This window comes from Protopterus annectens, chromosome 6.part0 (genome assembly GCF_019279795.1).
Source record: "Protopterus annectens isolate FY-2018-M chromosome 6.part0, PAN1.0, whole genome shotgun sequence".
NCBI lineage: Eukaryota > Metazoa > Chordata > Ceratodontiformes > Protopteridae > Protopterus > Protopterus annectens.
Window position 1 is genome coordinate 1,801,090,471 of NC_056737.1, and position 20,540 is coordinate 1,801,111,010.

Sequence of the window (20,540 nt, forward strand, 5' to 3'; positions counted from 1 at the left end):
AAATGGAAAAGAAACACAAAAGAGAATTGTATTCATATGGTAAATCCTCAGTGTACTGGATATAGACATTTACAGTCAGACAGTCCACTATCCCTGCATGCAGAAAACATGCTATTATATTCTAATTTACCTGCATGCAGCCTAGCATTTCAACAATAAATATTAGCTACCCTCCATCACTTGATTCACTCATTCACTTGACGATAATCAAATCTTATTCTGGGCTATGGTGGAGCTAGAACATATCTTAACAACCAACAAATCATAAGGCAGTGAACAAATCCTGGATGTTATGTCAATCCAAAACAGGATACACATTTTATACAATAATGCCATCTGTTACTCTTCATACCAACTGCTAGCAGCATGCATAGACTGGCAATATAGATTTACTGCCAGCAAGAGAGGCTTTGAGTAACCTGACAAGTGCAGGTGGGCTTGACAAAAAAACAAGGTATGATTAATCAAAAGCTTACAGCTATGTTACTACATTCAGAGTATCTAGCAATGATGGAGACTGTGGCTATGGGGGTTGTAAGGGGCATAATTTTGTGGGTTTTGTTAAAAAAGGGTAAAAAAAGTTATGATGGTTTTGACTAAATGACCTTTATCAAGCTGAATAGCTCCTTCCACTGTCAGCACTGATAGATCAATGCTCAAATCAGGTTCTAACAGTCCATACAACAATGACTATCAGTATGCAGTAAGTTCCATCCATTGGCAGCATTTATTTATTCATTCATTTAACATTTACGAGCTATAGCCAGTCTTCAGACACCAATGGGGAAGTTCAATTAAATCTCAAAAATAAATAATATCGCAAAAGAGTAAATATAAACAGGGGTGTAACCAGGATTTCTGGAATTACACACAAAATTACATCACCTCCCAGAATGTAGCCCCAGCCACAAATGAGGCGCCACACTTCACTCCTAACAGTATGGGTTTCTGGACAGCATAGAACTTCAGCATTGATAATTTTGTTAAATAGGCTGCCTACAATTAAAAGAGAAAGTATCTATTTATAGGCGATAATCCTAATCAAGTCAGTCAGTTGTGATCTCTCAGTCAAAATCCTAAAAAAGAAATAAAGCTAAAAAGTGCATATCATGACATACTTGGAGTATGCCTTGTTACCCCTTTGAATATATGGATAATTATAATTAACTACATTATGATTGCAATATAACAATAATAATAAAGCTATCATTAAAATGTAATATATAATATATATAATATAATGTAATGTAAAGCTATGAAGAATGTGGCATTATGCAATCCCTGCAATTAGACTGGTTAACTAAACTGCTACTGTTGTTACCTATGGGGGCAGAATAAGTAAGCTGCAATAAAATATATGATTAAAGAGATAGAGTTAAAGTGTAAAAATAGATCAGCAAGTCAGTAACAGGAGGAACTAGATTTGAAGAAATTATGTGCATAGATAGTAAAACTGCACATTTTTGTGTGAACCAAATGAGGGGTGAAAATTGTTCTATGGAAGGAGTCCTATACCTGAAAAAGCATTACAAGCCGCGTTAGTTTATGAGTGAAGAGAAGAAAGATGCATCAAGCTATGAGGATGAACTGAAAGGACCATCTTATAGAACCCCACTTTGATTTTTGAGACAAAGGTGCTTACTAAGGAAATAAATTAATTTGATTTTCTCATGCACTGACCTTCCTGTTTTCATCTTAATCATATCGTGTTTTGTTTTGGGTTTTGACATTTAAATCATTATTATTAACCTCTACCACATATGAAATGCTGGAGGTCAATACTTCTTCCAACAGTTCATGGGATCAGATGTCCGTGACAGCCTTTTCAATACAGTATTGCCTTCCCAAGAATGTGGTCATCAGTCAAGAAACAGTTAATTAGCACATCCCATTCCCAAGCTCTTGTGCCTATCCCCACTTGCTTGCTTGCTGATATACTGAGCAACTGTCATGTTTGGATGGCTATTGCACCCTGTAAAAGGGAGACTTGAAAGGCTTAAAAAGTGCAAATGATGGCTTCATGTCCTATACATTTATGTGCAAACTGCCTCTGATTGTGACCATATACTTTGGATAGTCTGCCCTTGTTAATGCCCCTCACCACCCTAGGACTGAAACATTTTGTGGTGGTAACAACTACAGGAGTATGGATCAGAAAAGGGTTGCCTAGAATCAGGTTTGGAGTGTGCAGTCCTGGTCTTTCCAAGCTCTGGAAACTGTGAACAGTCACAGACTCAGAAACTTGAGATCATTCAACTCTCCAGGTCCTGTGAAGTATTAGGCACCATGGTGCTTCAGTGGTTAAGATCTCAAAGTTCCAGAATCTGGGGTTTAGTCCTGATCCTTGATCACTGGCTGCATGAAGATGGTGTATTTTCCCCCTCAACACTCTGGTTTCATTCCCACCTCCCAAACATACTGTGACTACTTTGTAGTCAAAAAGATATATACAAAAAATGTAATAGAATTTAAAAAAAATCTAAAAACCTTATGAAAGGTATAATGGAATGGCCAAGAAAACCATTGCTAAAGTGTCACACTGAGGTTTAAGGCAGAACATGTAGTTGCCAGCTTTCATTATAACATTTGATTCAAATGCCCAAGTAGAGATTGTTGCATATGATCTGACAGTTGTAGCCAAAACCTTATCATATGGGATATGTCATTTAAATTCCTCAAAGAAAAAGTGGGACACATATAGACCTGCTTTCTATACCTGCCCCTCTCTGAACTCCTTATCATGAAGGTAGGTAACTGGACTCAGAATCATGGACACCTTTTGAAACACAAATGTTGCTGCAACACCGTCAGCCTTTGAATTCTATGACCAATATTTCCAGTCCTTAGTAGACCAGAGGGGTCTACTTTATTCCTGCGAAAGCTGAATCGGTCAAATACAATTTGCGTGACACATAACGAGCAAACATGAGTACGTCGAACACACTAAACCGCGAAAGTGGAAATATCGAATTTGCATAGTTGGCCCATCTGCAGAATAGCTCTGTAAGGTAAGTGTGCATTGGTTACAGACCTTAGGGTTAGGGTGCGGGTTAAGATAAGTGCATAGATAGGTAATGTATGTAAGGTTTAGTGTAGGGTTTTGTTAAGTGTATGTGTATGGAATATTTAGTTTGTTTGGGTATAGCTCAGTAGGGTAAGTGTGCAGTAGTTACGGACCTTAGGGTTAGGGAAGGGTTAAGGATAGTGCATAGATAGTTGTGTATACAGGGTTTAGTGTAGGGTTAGAAGTAGGGTTTTGGTGCTTTACTTTAGGGTTAGAAGTAGGGTTTTGGTTAGTGTGTGTATGTGTTGTTTTTTACTGTGTTTCGGTAGGTAGTATGTTGCAGGCGGTGGGTTGGCCAACTATGAGGGATCGAGATTTTGAATTTCACGGTTTAGTGCATTCAACATATTGGTGTTTCACTTGTTATGGTTCACGTGAATTGTATTTGACTGATTCAACTTTCGCAGGAATAAAGTAGACCCGACCAGAAGACTCTTTTCAATCTCCCTGAAATGGAATTCACTACATCAGGATTTTCTTTTGTTGTGTACATAGCCATTTTGTTGATAAATAGAATCACTCAGCATCTACCCAGGAAGATGAATCAGGGGCCTGAATAGCTTCCTGCAATATACTTTGCAGAAAGAGAATGATGGGTTAAGTGGGCCATTTTTCCTCTGTTTCATCACCTCTAAAATTTCACAGAACATTTGCAGGAGTTGGGGGAGTCTGCAACCTTCTCCTCATTATCAGGTGGATTGGTCCATCTATGTGCGAGTCCAGCTTCCTCCTCTTGAAATGTGTTTTTACAGCCTTAAATATGATGAGTCCAAGAAGGGCAATGACACATGGTGATGAACAGCCCAGGTGACACTGAGAGATAATGTACAAGGTACTGGACATTCTGTCTCTGCTGTTTGGGAAAAGGGACTGCCATGGGCTCAAACAAGTAATGCTTGCGGATTACCTTAAGGCTCACATTGGGGGCAATGCAGGTCCTCAGAGGGCAGATGCGGCAATGTACAAGGTACTGGACATTCTGTCTCTGCTGTTTGGGAAAAGGGACTGCCATGGGCTCAAACAAGTAATGCTTGTGGATTACCTTAAGGCTCACATTGGGGGCAATGCAGGTCCTCAGAGGGCAGATGCAGCAATGGATGGATTTCTGACAATATGTTTCTCCCACATCAACTAACTGCAGTGCCTCTCATTGATAACTTGCTCTACCTACCCTTTCTTACTCCCCAGATACACTCCATATTATGGTTGGAGACAACAAGGAGATAGAGGTGTCCTGATACAGCATCATACTGCTGACATGAGGATACAGCATCATACTGCTGACATGAGGATACAGCATCATACTGCTGACATGAGGATACAGCATCATACTGCTGACATGAGGATACAGCATCATACTGCTGACATGAGGATACAGCATCGCACTGCTGACCTGAGGATACAGCATCGCACTGCTGACATGAGGATACAGCATCATACTGCTGACATGAGGATACAGCATCATACTGCTGACATGAGGATACAGCATCGTACTGTTGACCTGAGGATACAGCATCATACTGCTGACCTGAGGATACAGCATCGTACTGCTGACATGAGGATACAGCATCATACTGCTTACATGAGGATACAGCATCATACTGCTGACATGAGGATACAGCATCATACTGCTGACCTGAGGATACAGCATCATACTGCTGACATGAGGATACAGCATCGTACTGCTGACATGAGGATACAGCATCGTACTGCTGACCTGAGGCTACAGCATCATACTGCTGACCTGAGGATACAGCATCGTACTGCTGACATGAGGATACAGCATCATACGGCTTACATGAGGATACAGCATCATACTGCTGACATGAGGATACAGCATCGTACTGCTGACATGAGGATACAGCATCATACGGCTTACATGAGGATACAGCATCATACTGCTGACATGAGGATACAGCATCATACTGCTGACCTGAGGATACAGCATCATACTGCTGACCTGAGGATACAGCATTGTACTGCTGACATGAGGATACAGCATCATACAGCTTACATGAGGATACAGCATCATACTGCTGACATGAAGATACAGCATCGTACTACTGACATGAGGATACTGCATCATACTGCTTTCATGAGGATACAGCATTGTACTGCTGACATGAGGATATAGCATCATACTGCTGACATGAGGATAGGATACAGCATCGTACTGCTGACCTGAGGATACAGCATCATACTACTGACCTGAGGATACAGCATCATACTGCTGACATGAGGATACAGCATCATACTGCTGACCTGAGGATGCAGCATTATTCTGCTGACATGAGGATACAGCATCGTATTGCTGACATGAAGATACAGCATTGTAGTGCTGACATGAAGATACAGCATCGTACTGCTGACATGAGGATACAGCATCATACTGCTTTCATGAGGATACAGCATTGTACTGCTGACATGAGGATATAGCATCATACTGCTGACATGAGGATAGGATACAGCATCGTACTGCTGACCTGAGGATACAGCATCATACTACTGACCTGAGGATACAGCATCATACTGCTGACATGAGGATATAGCATCGTACTGCTGACATGAGGATAAAGCATCGTACTGCTGACCTGAGGATACAGCATAATACTGCTGACATGAGGATACAGCATCTTACTGCTGACCTGAGGATACAGCATCTTACTGCTGACATGAGGATACAGCATCGTATTGCTGACATGAAGATACAGCATTGTAGTGCTGACATGAAGATATAGCATCGTACTGTTGACATGAAGATACAGCATCATATTGCTGACCTGAGGATACAGCATCATACTGCTGACATGAGGATACAGCATCGTATTGCTGACAAGATACAGCATTGTAGTGCTGACATGAAGATACAGCATCGTACTGCTGACCTGAGGATACAGCATCGTACTGCTGACATGAGGATACAGTATCATACTGCTGACATGAGGAATATCCTATGTTTAGTGCCACCACTGCACATGTAACATGAGGAATATCCTATGTTTAGTGCCACCACTGCACATGGAACATGAGGAATATCCTATGTTTAGTGCCACCACTGCATATGACACATGAGGAATATGCTATGTTTAGTGGCACCACTGCGCGTGGGACATGAGGAATATCCTATGTTTAGTGCCATCACTGCACATGGGACATGAGGAATATCCTATGTTTAGTGTCACAACTGCACATGGCTAGTAACATTCAGAACACTGAATGTGTGATGGACATCAGCACTGGACTGTCTCTCACTTTTGTAAGGGGCTAATATCAGAAGGACATTACACTCATCCTTGGACAGCACTTCATAGTTGCCTCCCTGTTCTCCACAAGTGAAATCAAACCTGAATCATGTGCCCTGAACATATGTCCCATCCTTCCTCCGTAAGGATGGGCACAGCCATTTTTCCCCTGACAATGCTTCAAACATCAGCCAAAGCCACTTGGGCAACATGCAGGAATTTAATCCTTTATGCCACTCTGCTGGGATCCTCTGCATCACAGCAATGGGATAGCAATATACACAATCATGGTGTTGACTCTAATAACAATAGAATGTTTGTCACCAAAGTCATTTGCAATAACTGAAGAAAGGCTGAACCCATCAAAGTTGATATTCCTACCAAAGGTTTTGGCACTGAACCCATTATGATTTCAGTATTGCAGACCTGGTGACAAGAGCAATGTCAACAATAAAGATATTATCACTCAATGGCACTTTTGATATCAAAGTTATGAACAATAATAGTTATGCATTTGCAACAGAAGCCACAGTCAATGCCATTTGGCACTCAGGTGCTAGTACTTACAGCACATGGATCAGAGTCAGCTTCCTTGCTCCTGGGGCTAGTAAAAAATTAAACAGTGTGAGTAATACTGAAATTATCTGGCTAAGAAAGGAGTGGTGGAGAAATAGTGCTATTACCCCTGAAACTAAGGGGGAATGAGGAAGTAGAAATCATTTAATAAGCATTCATAAGAGCATCTGCAAGTTTATAGTAATTTTCTCAGCTGGAGTGGTAAAACAAGGCATAAATGAAGTCATTCATGAGATCGTGATTTATAGCACATCTTAAACTCTTAAAGATTGTCAGTGTTTTTCTAAATCCATCAGGTGCCCAGCAGACTCAGAATTATCCTTTTTGTATGAGACCTAGAAATGAAGGTCTGTGCATAGTCTTCCTTTCTAGAAATTAAGGACATTCTGCAGGTATGGTGACAATTTTGGACTTTGGATCCCATATCAAAGTTAACAGCCAAGGCTCTGATATACAGAATAAGGGACCTGGCCTCAGACTTTCTTTCAGAAACAAAGGATTGCTGATAAGGCAACTACTTGTCTCTTATCTTGCAGTGTCTATCATTTCTATGAAACCTCTATATTTCTGCATTATTCATAATTTGATCACTACCCCTTTTGTCCCTCATGGTCTGTTGTTAATTCCTTTTTCCTAGGAGACTCACTTTTAGATGCAGACACCTTGCTATGATCTTGGTATGACCATGTAATTTCTACCATCAGCTAAAGGCATTATTTATGCCAGATTCCTGCAACCTTTGGCTTGACACACCAGTCTGTGCTGTTTTGAGTCTAATACCAGTTTTATTACTGTGTTTGGCCCCAAAACACTCTCCATAAGACTCATGGTGATGTCACTGTTGATGCTACCCCTCATCCACTCCTTCACCAATTTCTTCCTCCTCTCTGTACATTTGCCTTCTTTCTCAAATGCTGCACCCATAATTGTCGGCAAATTCTAATGATATGTACACTCTCAAAAGCAAGATCTTTTTGGAATTGTAGGCTGGGCTTATATTTCCCTGTTAATGAATGTGCTCCTAACAATTGCAGGTTTTTTTTAATGTTATTTAGCCTGTGAATAAATGCCATTCATTTCAATCGAAAATATGACAAACTTTGAAATGCATGTTTTGTAATTTAGTTACATATGCAACTGAAGAATTCAGTGGCTCTATGACTGCAATATTTTTACATTTTCGAGATATTTAGTAACATATTGGTACATACACATGCAATATAGGTTCATAGGTTCATAGGTTGATACTAGGCTATCTGCCCTAGGGCATTTATAAGCCTAGCTAGAGTGTGTTTGGCTTTCGCCTCCCATTTAGATTAGTTAACGTCACAGAAGATAGCCCTTTTAAAGTTAGTTTACTGTGCCTCTGTCTAGCAAGGACATAGAAGAGATCCCAGGGGTAAACTTATGATCCCCCATCCACCCGTCAAGATTTCTCTTGAACAGGGTCAGTGAGGGTCTCTGCGTAACATGGATTGGGATCCTGTTCCAGAGTGAGGGGAGCCTTTGGGATATGAATCTGTCCCTCCAGCATGTCCTATTTATTGCCGTGCTGAGGTTTAAGTCCCTGGAGCGAGTAGCTCTAAGGGATTTGGATTTCCTGAGGTGGAGCATGTCCATTAATTCTGGGTTATACATGGCTTTGTACATCAGGCAGCTTTGTACATCAGGCATAGGTCGCCTCTGAGTAGGCGGTAAGCAACTGAGTAGAGCTGGAGTTTCTTTAGCCGAACTGCATAGGGCATCTGTTTGAGGCCCTTGATCCTCTTGGTGAGGTACTTTTGGGGTCTCTTCAGTTGCTGCAGGTGTCGGGTAAGGTACATCCCAAAGGGCATTGTATTCAATTATGGGCCTGATGAGTGATGATTAGATGGGCACAATGACCTCTCTTGATCTAGATGTGAACTCTTTCGTGATAAGGTGGACTATATAGAAGGTCTTTCTAACCACTTTGGCAACGTATATATATATATATATATATATATATATATATATGTTTTATTGCTGTGATTAATTCCAAGGAATAAGGATCATGTGTGAATTTTTTAACTTAGTGGCAATATTAACATGGATCTACAAATGTGTAAACTAAAATTTGTTATACATTGCTGGCATCACTATTATATTACATTACAGTTTAAATGTGAAATGATATTAACTAAAGTCTACTGCAAGCTAATTAATGTTTCAATTATATTTATGGCTCAATAAATGAAAACAATTATACTGTGGCTTTCTTGTCAGTTATCTGCTGTTATTATTTTAATCTTGAAGACGTATCTGCATGACTTATTCCTAATACTCTACAGTTTATAATTAACTTATAACAAGCTACAGTTTATAATTCACTTATAACAATCTAAAGTGTATTTTGACAATAAATCATGTTCTGATTATGGCATAATGATTTTTTGAATCATAGCACCTCACAATGTATTTTCTTTCTTTCTTTGAACTTTAGGGCCCACCAGGTCCACAAGGTCCCCCTGGAAGAGATGGTGTTCCTGGGACCCCTGGTCAACAAGGATCCCCTGGCGTTTGTGGACCATGTGACAATAGTGTAAGTTTAATGATATCTGTACAATTCTCTAGCAGTCCAGGAATATGCAATATGCACTATTGAAGAAAAGGAGATTCCTAATGGGCATATTTGTAGGGTCAAGAATTCAGCAAGCCAGTGTGTTGGTAATTCTTTAAGCCTGCAAGTTGTATGTATGATTGCATACTGTGAGCATAACATTGTCCAATCATCTGACTGGAATTTTTTTTTTAAATTGTGCTAAAAACTCTACTGATCTTACCTGATCTAATAGTTTGTTGACATGGAACAGCTTTGAAAAAGTAAGACCTTCACGCATTAGGATATTTTATGAGACTCTTTAAAACTGGGTGTCATCCTACAAATGAAGAGAATGAACACTAACAGAGCATTCACAGAGTCAAAACCTTGGAGAGTTCAAAAAGAGTTTAAAAAATGCTTATTCAGATGTAAGTTAAAAAAGCAAGTATGAGGTCAATAAAGTTTAAGAGTAATTATAGAGAAAGAGGAAAAGCATTAACTTGGGGGTGGGTCATAACTGGTAAAATCTATACCTCATAGACACAAACTACAAGGTTTGAGTCTTACCAAGGGTTGTTACATAAGCTTAAAATGGCCCTTAAGGGCAGTTAGCCTACTATTCAACTATAAACCTATGAAGAAATCATCATTATATATTACAAATTTAAAAAATCTCTGTCACTCTATATGTTGTAGCTTATGCAATTTCATAGGTATCTCTCATTGTGGGCCTTTGTCCCATATTATTTTTTGGCTTTGTCTCTGACTTTTGTGCAATGTAGTTGTGAGCTATGGGGGAGGTTGCTTATTGCACAGTCTACATAACAAATAGTCGATGCTAAAAGGTAAAGTAAGAATATGGTAAGAAAAACACTTTCTCTAAACAAAGACAAAAATTCTTACCCAGAGATGGACTGTATGCGAACAAGTCAACAACAACAATGCAGTAAAAAATGATAATGCTCTTTTTACTAAAATATCTTCCTTTTAATATCACATCAAATATGCATCATGAGAGCACAGCAGTCTGTTCTCTTCTCCATATCTTATACTCTGGCACCATCATCATCTCACCCCCTTTATCAGTTCTGCCTCCTAGTTATTATTTGTTTCCTTCTCTTTCCTTCCTTACTCTCATTTCTCATGTTTCCCCATCTTCTTTCTTTTCTCCTACTTTATGTCTTTCTACCTCTTACTCTTTATTTTCTGCTCTTCATACTACCTCATCCTTTTCTTAAATGTTTTTCCTACTACCTTTTATTCATCTCTGTCCCCTACTCTTCCTGTCTGTTTCCATCTAAACCCTTTCCTCTTATTTTTCTTCAACATGCTCTTCCTTGAATCCATTTCCCTTTTTGCTTTTATGTTTTCTTCTTCTGAGGAGGAGTAAGATTCCCTATCTTTTAATATTCCATAATTGTCCCCACTCGGCCCACTTGAGCTCTTGACAAATATATTTTCTTCTGTACTTAGATTGTATGCAAACCTCCCATTATTTCCATCACTTTTCTCCATCTCTGCTATCCATTCCAGCTGTTTAATGTTTATATAACCCAGTCTGCCAGTCCTAGCATACTTTCTCTCCTACTGAGTTCTTCTCTTCTTTTTCTGACTGAAAATATAGAAGTTCCATGTGTTCCTTGTTTTCCGTTTCATAATCTGCACATTCCTTTACCACTTTGTCTTATACTTCCTTTTCCTACTCATATTACTGCTATTTGATTCCCCATCCTTCTCAGAACTGCTCTGTACTTTCATTTTTTGCATTAAAGCTTCAATGTCTCCCTCTACCTTGTTATCCCTCCATGCCATCTGTGCACATCTCATTCCCTCCAAAGTAATCTAGTTCCATTGACAAAATTGTGCGGCATCTCATCACTCACATAGACCTTGCATTTTGGACCCCTAACCTACTCCATTCTCTGAATATAGCCATCTTTCTTTCATGTAGTTTTCCATCATTTTCCAACATATCTTCTGCTCCTGAATTCTCTGGCATTTTCATACTCATAAACTCTATATCCTTTCCTGCTTTATTTTTTTCTTCATCTTCTCCTACAATCCTGGCCATCCACTTCCGCTTCCTCTCTCTTTTCCTCTTCCTTTGTCTCCTACTACCTCTTTGCACTTTTCTTCTTAAAACTGATCCCCTGCCATGCATTAAAATAAGCACATGTGACTGCATCAAATAAATAACCTGCTTCTGTATTTCTTCTGCAAAACATCTACTTTTCTATTCAATTCTAGTCCTATTTCTCTACCAGTACTCCTTACACGGTGTGGACTTTTTCTACTTTTCAGCACCATTTACTAAATTTGTATGTTTGACTAGATCACGCAGATTTGATACTACCATCTTAAAGATCACATGCACCTTCCCAAAAAGGACCCCCACCTTCCCTTGTGACCCATAGTCCCTATGCCACCATTTCCCCTGGAAGTTTTCTATTCCTATTTAAAAGCAACTTCACCATTTCCTACTGCAACATCTAGCCATTTTACCCTTTTGATTGCCTATCTATTGTGCTTCCAAATGTCTGGCTATGTCTTACCCCCTTCCTGTCTGTAACTATGAGTTTCTTCGTTTTATACTCTAACTTTGATTCTTCCTTAAATCTATCACATTGTTCCATCAATACTCCTCATTAAATAATTTCCAAATTCTGTATAATTTCTAAGTATTCTTAGTTTTCTGTTTTCATATCTTATCCCATTGGCATATGCCCATTATCCTAAAGTTCATTTGCACACTCACATTCCCAGGACCCATGCTGTTGTAACAATACCCTGTATATCTTCTTTACTTAGAAGGAATCATCTCCGACTATCTTGAAGTATTGATCACATTTTCTAACTTTATTTTATTTCCAATAGACTTCTTCTTATCCCTCATTTCTAATACCTTCACTAACAATTCTAGTAGCATCAGTAATAGTGGGCACTCCTGCCTTGAGCCACTTTCTGCCCACAGTAACCATAATATCTTTACACTGCATCCAATGAGTTCTTTCAACCTTGCAAGATACTTTAACACAACAACATTTACACTACCCATTAGAATTTCTCCTCTTTATAAAGAATTTTTATATACGAAATAACATGACTGAAACTATCCTTTTCTTTCATAGGTTCATAGGTAGGTACTAGGCTATTGGCCCAAAGGCCTAAGTAAGCCTAGCCAACAAAGTCCTCACTATCCATGATCTCTAGCTAGAACCACTGATTGGCTCCTCCATACAAACTGAGCCATGATTCAAACTCCACCTGCTTTTCCCCCATCTATGTTTGTGCATTTTTGTGTTGTTGTTTTTGTGATTGTATGACTGATTTACTGACTGATCATATTTATTTATTAACCTGACAAGTGTACTGGTTGAAGGGATCTTTTCAGTCAAGACACGCATCATCATGACAACAACACACTTATAAACAGACATAATAATGAGACATCAGATTAACAATGCCAACAGAATATTCTTATTAATCAGTAAATAAACTAATTGCACAATGTGAACAATTTAACATTAGTTAAATATTGGCAACATTTTTTTTTAGTTCAGTCGTATAAAACTATTGTTTAAAGCAGGTGATACAGATTTGAGTGATGTAAAAACTGAGTTTCTGTAGAAGGTGTTTCTGGGTGAATATATGTTTAAACAGATCTCATTGACATCACTGAGTGATAAAAGTTTGTATAAAAGATACCGCAATACAAAAAGGTTACATTTCTTTGAAAGTCATGCAATGTACTTTAAACAAAATCAGTGAATGACTAAATAAAAAATTACTTTATACTGACTCTATCCTACACCCTGTGAACCTGTGTGCGCTGAATATGAGGTCTTACCACCATGGAGTAAAGGCAAATTAGACAAACTGAATCTGCCCATTCCACTGCTGTTGCATAGAACTGATGGTAAAAAATCTTTCAGTCTTTTCATGCAGCAGTAGTTTATTGACCAAACACTTAATAAAAACATTCAGACAACTGATTGCATACCATCATATAAGTGCTTTGCTGTAAAAAATAAGTCACGTCATAGGCCCTATTATTATCCATGTGACACAGTCTTTCCATTTACTGCTAATTGTTTCGCAGACCATCTTTTTTAGGCATGAGCTCTTCACAAACTTTAGTATAACTAATCAACATTCACCTCTAGGTGGGGCGGGGGGCAGATGGCAGAAGAACTGAAAGGCTCATAACTTGGCCAGATTCTAAAAGCCCTTGAAAAAGTAGAATGAATACTAAATATGGTAATTAATAAAATGTCAAAGAAATGAAGGAGATGAAATATGCAAGATGATGAATTATAAGGATCACTATAATATGCCTTCTATCTTTCAAGGCCTTGGTAAGGAAATAACAAAGAAGTCAGGATTATATGGTTGAAAGTGTGTGAACTGTTTCTTAAGAAAGTAGCAAATGACATTTTATAGTGAGGAAAAAGTAGTGAATACACTATGGTACCATGTTAATAGTATTACACTTGTATTGCCGGGCCAAAAGGGAAGGCAAAAATAAGTCATTACTGAGATCCATCACCCAATTGCATATGTCAAGAGTTCAAATTCTGCTCAAATCTTAAAAAAAAAAAAAATAGAATTCAAATTGTGTGGTCATGTGTGAAATATTCCCCAAGAATCTTGTCTCCCCCAATATTTAGTAATTCTAAGCATAGGAAAATTTCACATGTGGTTACCTAATACAAAAGGTGCACTCGCCTTTACCATGAGAGTCATGCAAGGATCTTTATACTGAGGGTGGGATTCCAAAAAGTTTTACACTGAGCAACTCTGAGACTTTGATGTAATCAAAGGGGCCGTATATTATTTTTGAAATATTTAAACTGGAACTGTGACAGAGTTCATTTCTTATATGCACATGAATTGTAACATTGACTACACAGATTTATAGATGTGGCACTAATGCAATGTTTGTTGGTTTTGCTTATAGTATGGTTATACAGAGAGAGAGAGAGAGCAAGAGTGACACACACACACACACACACACACACACACACACACACACACACACACACACACACACACACACACACACTGTGTAATACCTTTAACCTCCTGTAGTAAAAGCCCATGGGAAGCATGCAAATAACCCTAAGGATACATTCAGGCCAATAAAGCCAAACCTCACTAGATGTAGGCATCCCATGTTTTGGTCTTTTTCTGACCTAATTGATAGATCATTAGTAGATTCTTTGGTTATACTTTAGAAACACAAACCTTAAAATCAAGTCTGATGCTCGTAAACATTAAGGAGTCTTCAAAATATCCAAAATAACATTGAAACCAAAGGAGAAAAAAGATCACATAGACAAACCATTCATTTATAAACGCCAAGAAGGGCAGTTAGCGCTCATCTGTTCTTACCAGCCACTAAACTTAGCCTGGAAGGCTGAGAGGGGGTTAAATACTGGGGAAATGGTGCATAACTGTCATGTTAAGAAAAGTAGGGCTCAGGCGAGCCACATTTCCTCAGAAGTCATCACATCCCACAGAACTCCCACAGATTTAGAAAATAAATTCTGCGGATAAACATTTGCACATACTGCTAGTTGCTGCTTTGTGTGTATCCAGGAACAACCACACTCCATTGTAGTCCATCTATGATATTCCCAACATAGCTGCAAAGTCCAGGTTTCTGTAGTTACACTAACTCCTATTGGCAAGTCCTGCATTATATGCATATTCCACTGCAGGGCTATTTTTTTTTTGGAACTCCATGGAGCTTGTATGAGTTGTGCTGACTTTTGCAGATGTGGTGTGTGTTTTCTCTAAGCTCTGCTCTCTTAGACAGAAAGATAGAAAGTTATTCATTTTAACTTGGGTGATTAACCTCTTTGTGTTATAGTCAAAACATGGGTGCAAGAGAATGTGAATTTGAGCACTGTCACTACTCATATAAGATGCCTTTAAACAGTGTTAGGCACCTTACGTCTATGTGCTGGCACTATTCCAAAGACAGTTTTGAGTTATGACACATGGTCTTTCTTTATATATGTTTTCATGCCCTATCTGAAAGTGACAATACTTTCTCATGGCCTGCACAATTAATATAGTCCATACACCATTTGTGGTTCTGGTCTTGACCAAGGCCCAAGTGGTACTAATGCATTTATTTCACATGTATGTGTTCCCAAAAAGCAATGCTATGTTCTTCCATAGGTTAGTACTAGGCTAACAGTCCTTGCAAGCCATTTTAAGCCTAACCAATTATCCCCTGTGAGATTCAAACGCTGTACCTTGTGTTTTTAAGGCAAATACCTTAACCATTAGGCCACCCTCCCAACCCTTGGCATTGAAAGCTATTTGCCATCTGCAGCTGTCCACTAATGTATGGTAATAGCCAGTTCCATATATACACAGTTGTATATGTGTGTGGCTGTGTAGAAAAGTGAATCACTATGATGTTCATCTAAATTAGGTTTTCTCTTGCATGTATATGTGTGTGTGTATATCTCTCTCTCTATCTCTCTATAGATATTTTATTTATTTATTTTACATTTGTTTACTGGGTAGTGTCCAACTGGGCTGGTAGCCTGTTTTCAGCAGAGACCAGAGGAGAAAAACTCCAGAACAAAAAACAAGACAGATAAAAATACAGAAATGACATCAGAAAGAGTACAAAATACCATACAAATTATATGCAGTAAACAAAAGACTAGATAATATTCTTACATTATAGCTACAAAAATTAGAAGAGTAAACCACAGGTATCTAGATAACTAAGTAAAAAGAGAAAAACAGAAACAAGCAATGAGCAGACCTAACTGACAAGGCATGTGTACGCAATGATTTAGAATGTTAAAACATTGAAATTTTGGAATACTGAAAATTTACAGTGCAATAAACAGTGAGGAAACAATCAGTTGTAGTACTGAATAAAAAAATAATAAAAAATAGCAATTGAGTTGAAATGGTGAAATGAGCATAGGAGAGGAAATTAGTAGGAAAAATGAGTTATCGAAGGGAGCTACAAGGGCAAAGCCAGTTGCTTTTAAGATATTCTTTTATTTTTGTTTTAAATTTAGAGTGGCAGGGGGTGAATTGCATGCTTGGGGAAGAGCATTTCAGGATTTAGCTATTTTGTTAGAGTAGAGGGAGTTACCATGGTAATTATGTGATTGTGTTATTTTGAGAGGTGGCCTGTTGGAAGACCTACGGAACCTGCAGCGTACAGTACCTGTAGTTGGTGAAGGGTTGAAATTGCAGGGTAGCTATGAGGGTTATGAATGATTTTGTGGGTGAGGGTAAGTTGGTTTAAAGTTAGCAGGTTTGGAAGTTCTAGCCAGTTAAGTTGTAGAACAGCGGAACAGTGATGGGCTTTATGGGGATGATTAGTGGCAAACTTAGCAATTTTGTTATAGCAGGATTGGAGGTTATGCAGGTCAGCCTTGCATAAGTTGGTGAATATGTGAGAGCAGTAGAGAAGTGTTGACAGAAGTTGTGATCTAGCTGTGGCTAGCCTGGCTTGGGGTGTTAGGTAGGGTTTGGCTCTATAAAGAGCTCCAAGTTTAGAATTGACTTTTTTGATTGTTTGGGAAATGTGAATATCAAATTTGAGATGGTCATCTATTGTAATACCTAGGAGTTTGGCCTAGTTAGTAGGTTCAATTTTGTTACCATTTGAGGAGTTAATAGAGAGGGATAGGTAGTTGAGCTGGGTCTATATTACAATGTTGAACACACAGGTGTCCGAACATTGTAATATCAAACCCATATATTTGAAATGTGAAAATAGCGAAGCCGAGGAACACCAATTTTTTTCCCAGGGAAAAATATTGGTGGCCTATTTTCATGGCTTTGCTATTTCCTCCAATGTGGTGCGATCCTGGAGTTGGTATATTTAAGTAGGGGGGTGTTGGAGGCACAGCCCCCCACGTTGTGGGGTGTGGGGGCGAAGCCTCCCAGATTTGTATAAGTTTAAAGTGTACGTGTTTTTTTTGTTTTTGTACCAGAACAGCTGTTCTGTGTTGTCGTACTTCTTGCATTTCAAACTTTCTGGTTATATATTATCTCATTCGAACTCTTGTGCATTCGACGATGTAATATAGACCCAGTTGGGCTTGGTAATTTTGTTTGTAAAGATTATTAACTTAGTCTTGTTTGGGTTTAGAACAAGTTGGTGTGTGGATAAGAAACTTTAAATTTTTTTGGAAATCTTTTTGCATTTTTTTCTTGTAGTTTTTGTGGGAAAGGGGTGGAGCAGATAAGAGATGTATCATCTGCGTATTGTATGATTGAGGCAAGTTGGATTGCTGTATTAAGGTTATTCGAAAATATGATAAAGAGGAGGGGGCCAAGTATTGAACCTTGGGGTACACCACTGGATACTGGCAGTAGTGGGGAGAGATTTTTCTCCCATTTAGTAGCCTGTTGACGGTTTGATAGATAACTGAGAAACCATGACAGGGATGCTGGACTGAGATTGCTTACAGCAAGTTTATTAAGTATTAGTTGGTGGGAAATGATATCAAAAGCTTTTGACATGTCCAGGAAAATTGCAGAGACTGATTACCCATTGTTTATAAGGTGGTGGGTAGTACTGGTGAAGGATAACAAGGCTGTGTCTGTGCTATACTGGGGTCTAAAGCCGTGCTGAGTTTCAGATAGAAGGTTGTTAGAGGTAAGGTGGTTGAGGAATTGTAGGTGAATACATTTCCCTAGGCTTTTGGTTATGGGTGGGAGGATAGCTATGGGGTGGTAGTTAGAGATGTCTCTGGAGGGGTCTCCTTTGGTGAGGTGGATGACGTGAGCGACTTTCCAGAGGAGGGGAGATATTGTTCTGAGACTGAGCAATTAATTAATATAGAGATAGGACAAGCAATAGACAGAGCAGCATTTTTAGGAATTCATTTGGTAGTTGATCGGCAGCCAGGCAGCAAAGTTTTAGTTTACTTAGGAGCTTTTTTTTTTTTTTCTCAAAGTTTTTTTTTATTTTTCAAATACATTTGAATGAATTCCATAGCATTTATACAAACCATCTTAAATAACTGTGTACGCTATTTACATTAGCATGACACTATAACAGATCTTAATGTATACAGTTACTTTATAAGTATGTCCAATCCATTATCAGAGTGTCTGATCAATTATTGTATAGTGTCAATCAACAATAAGACCTTTCCCCAGGGTTGTTGATAAATGGCTTTGGATAAATTCTTAGTTCTTTAATTTTAATTTCCAATAATGCTGTGGTCTTCAGTAGGCTGTAGAATTCTTCCAAAGTTGGTATTGTGTTTGTATTCCATCTTCTTGTTATACACTTCCTTGAAATTGCAAGTATTTTATTTTATTTTTATTTATTTTATTTTTATTTTACATTTGTTAACCAGGCTAGTCTAACTGGATATATTTCCATTTTCAGTAGAGGCCCGGGGAGAATAGTCCATACTAGATACATGTTTGACCTATTCAAATGAGAACATTCGTTCACATTTAATAATACAAGAGCTTTAGTTAAATAAAATGATTCATTAAATAAAGCTTGTAGAAAGTTATTAATACCATTCCAAAATGGCTTAATTTTAACACAATCAAAGAAAATATGGTTCCAATCTGCATTGTGTACTTGTTCACATCTCCAACATATTCCTTTTATGGAAGAACTAATTCTACCGATTCTATCTGGGGTTTAGAATGCTCTGTAAAAGCATTTCTAATTAAAAACTTTCTGATATTGTGTAAAGGATGTATATTTTATCTATAATAAGATATTTGTTTTAATATCTTCAGTTAACTTTTGTTATATATTTCCAGTATGAGGTTTTGGGTGTTGTTTTATAGTTTATCGATATTTTACAAAATTTTGAAATACTGTTTCCCATATCAAAGTCATTATATATGATTTCATTTATGTATTTTGTAAATTTAGGTATTTCTTTAAATGAAGAATTGACATAGGAGCTTTTTAATGTATAATGTTTGAATTATATATATATATATATATATAGATATGGTTCCACTTCAGAATCTCGAATTACTGAAAACTCAAACTTCATATGGTCGAGACCATATGATCGAGTTTTCAGAAACTCGAAATTGTGAAGTGCTAAAAAAAAAAAATGTATGTTAGTTGAAAATAAGTTTTTTTCCAGGGGGCAAGTCCCCCTCTACCCTCCCTACTTAAATATACCATCTACGTTATCGCACTATAGCAAGGAAATGGGAAATCTCCCATTCTGTGCTTCGGCATTCAGTGTGGAACATGAGATTTCCCTTTTCCTCACTGTAGCGCAATCTCAGAGTTGGTATATTTAAGTAGGGGGGTGTGGGGGGGTGCAGGGGTGCGTGTCCCCCTGCAGAAACGATGTGTTTTACTTTTTTGTTTGTTTGTTTCACTTTGGAATTCTCAGTTTCTGAAAACTCGATCATATGGTCTCTACCATATGTAGTTCAAGTTTTCAGTAATTCGAGATTCTGAAGTGGAACTATATATATATATAGATATATATATATATATATATATATATATATATATATAGATATATATATATATATATATATATATATATATATATATGTGCACACACACACACACACATATATATATATATACACACACACACACACACACACACACACACACACACATGTGAGTGTCTGTTTATGCATGTTTATGTATAACCATAATGTAAGCAAAGTCAACATGTGCTGCATTAGTTTGTTGGATAAAAATCTGTCTTATCAGTGTCACGATTATGTGCATATTTATTATGAGTAATCCTTTACATCACCCCTTTAATTACACCAAAGACTTTGGAATACAGTATTGTAACAATTTTTTGAATTCCAGTTGTGTATGTGTACAAATAACCAAATACAGCAAAGTCAACATAGACTGGATCATTCAATGGATAAAATCTACTTTGTCAATATTATTGTTACTATACTGACCCTTTAATTACACCAAAATGTTGAGTAGCTCAGTGTAATGTGTTTCCAGAATCCCATCCTATGAGTATTTTGTTATCAAAATAGTTAAAAGTGGAGTAGGTGTTGTTTTATAAAAAAAAAAAAAAAAAGTGCAAGAATCTGAAATGCAGAACAGGAAGGAAGACTGATAGAACTCATAAAA

General features: G+C 37.9%; 1 protein-coding gene across 1 annotated transcript in view; it reads left to right on the forward strand.

Annotated features, from left to right (window-relative positions):
* The window catches only part of COL3A1 (collagen type III alpha 1 chain), a 323,606-nt gene that overhangs the window by 55,663 nt on the left and 247,403 nt on the right, over positions 1 to 20,540 (forward strand). Inside the window, exon 4 of the mRNA XM_044075159.1 lies at positions 9,344 to 9,442. Coding sequence (XP_043931094.1) covers positions 9,344 to 9,442 — 99 coding nt within the window. The remainder of the gene's footprint in view (positions 1 to 9,343; positions 9,443 to 20,540) is intronic.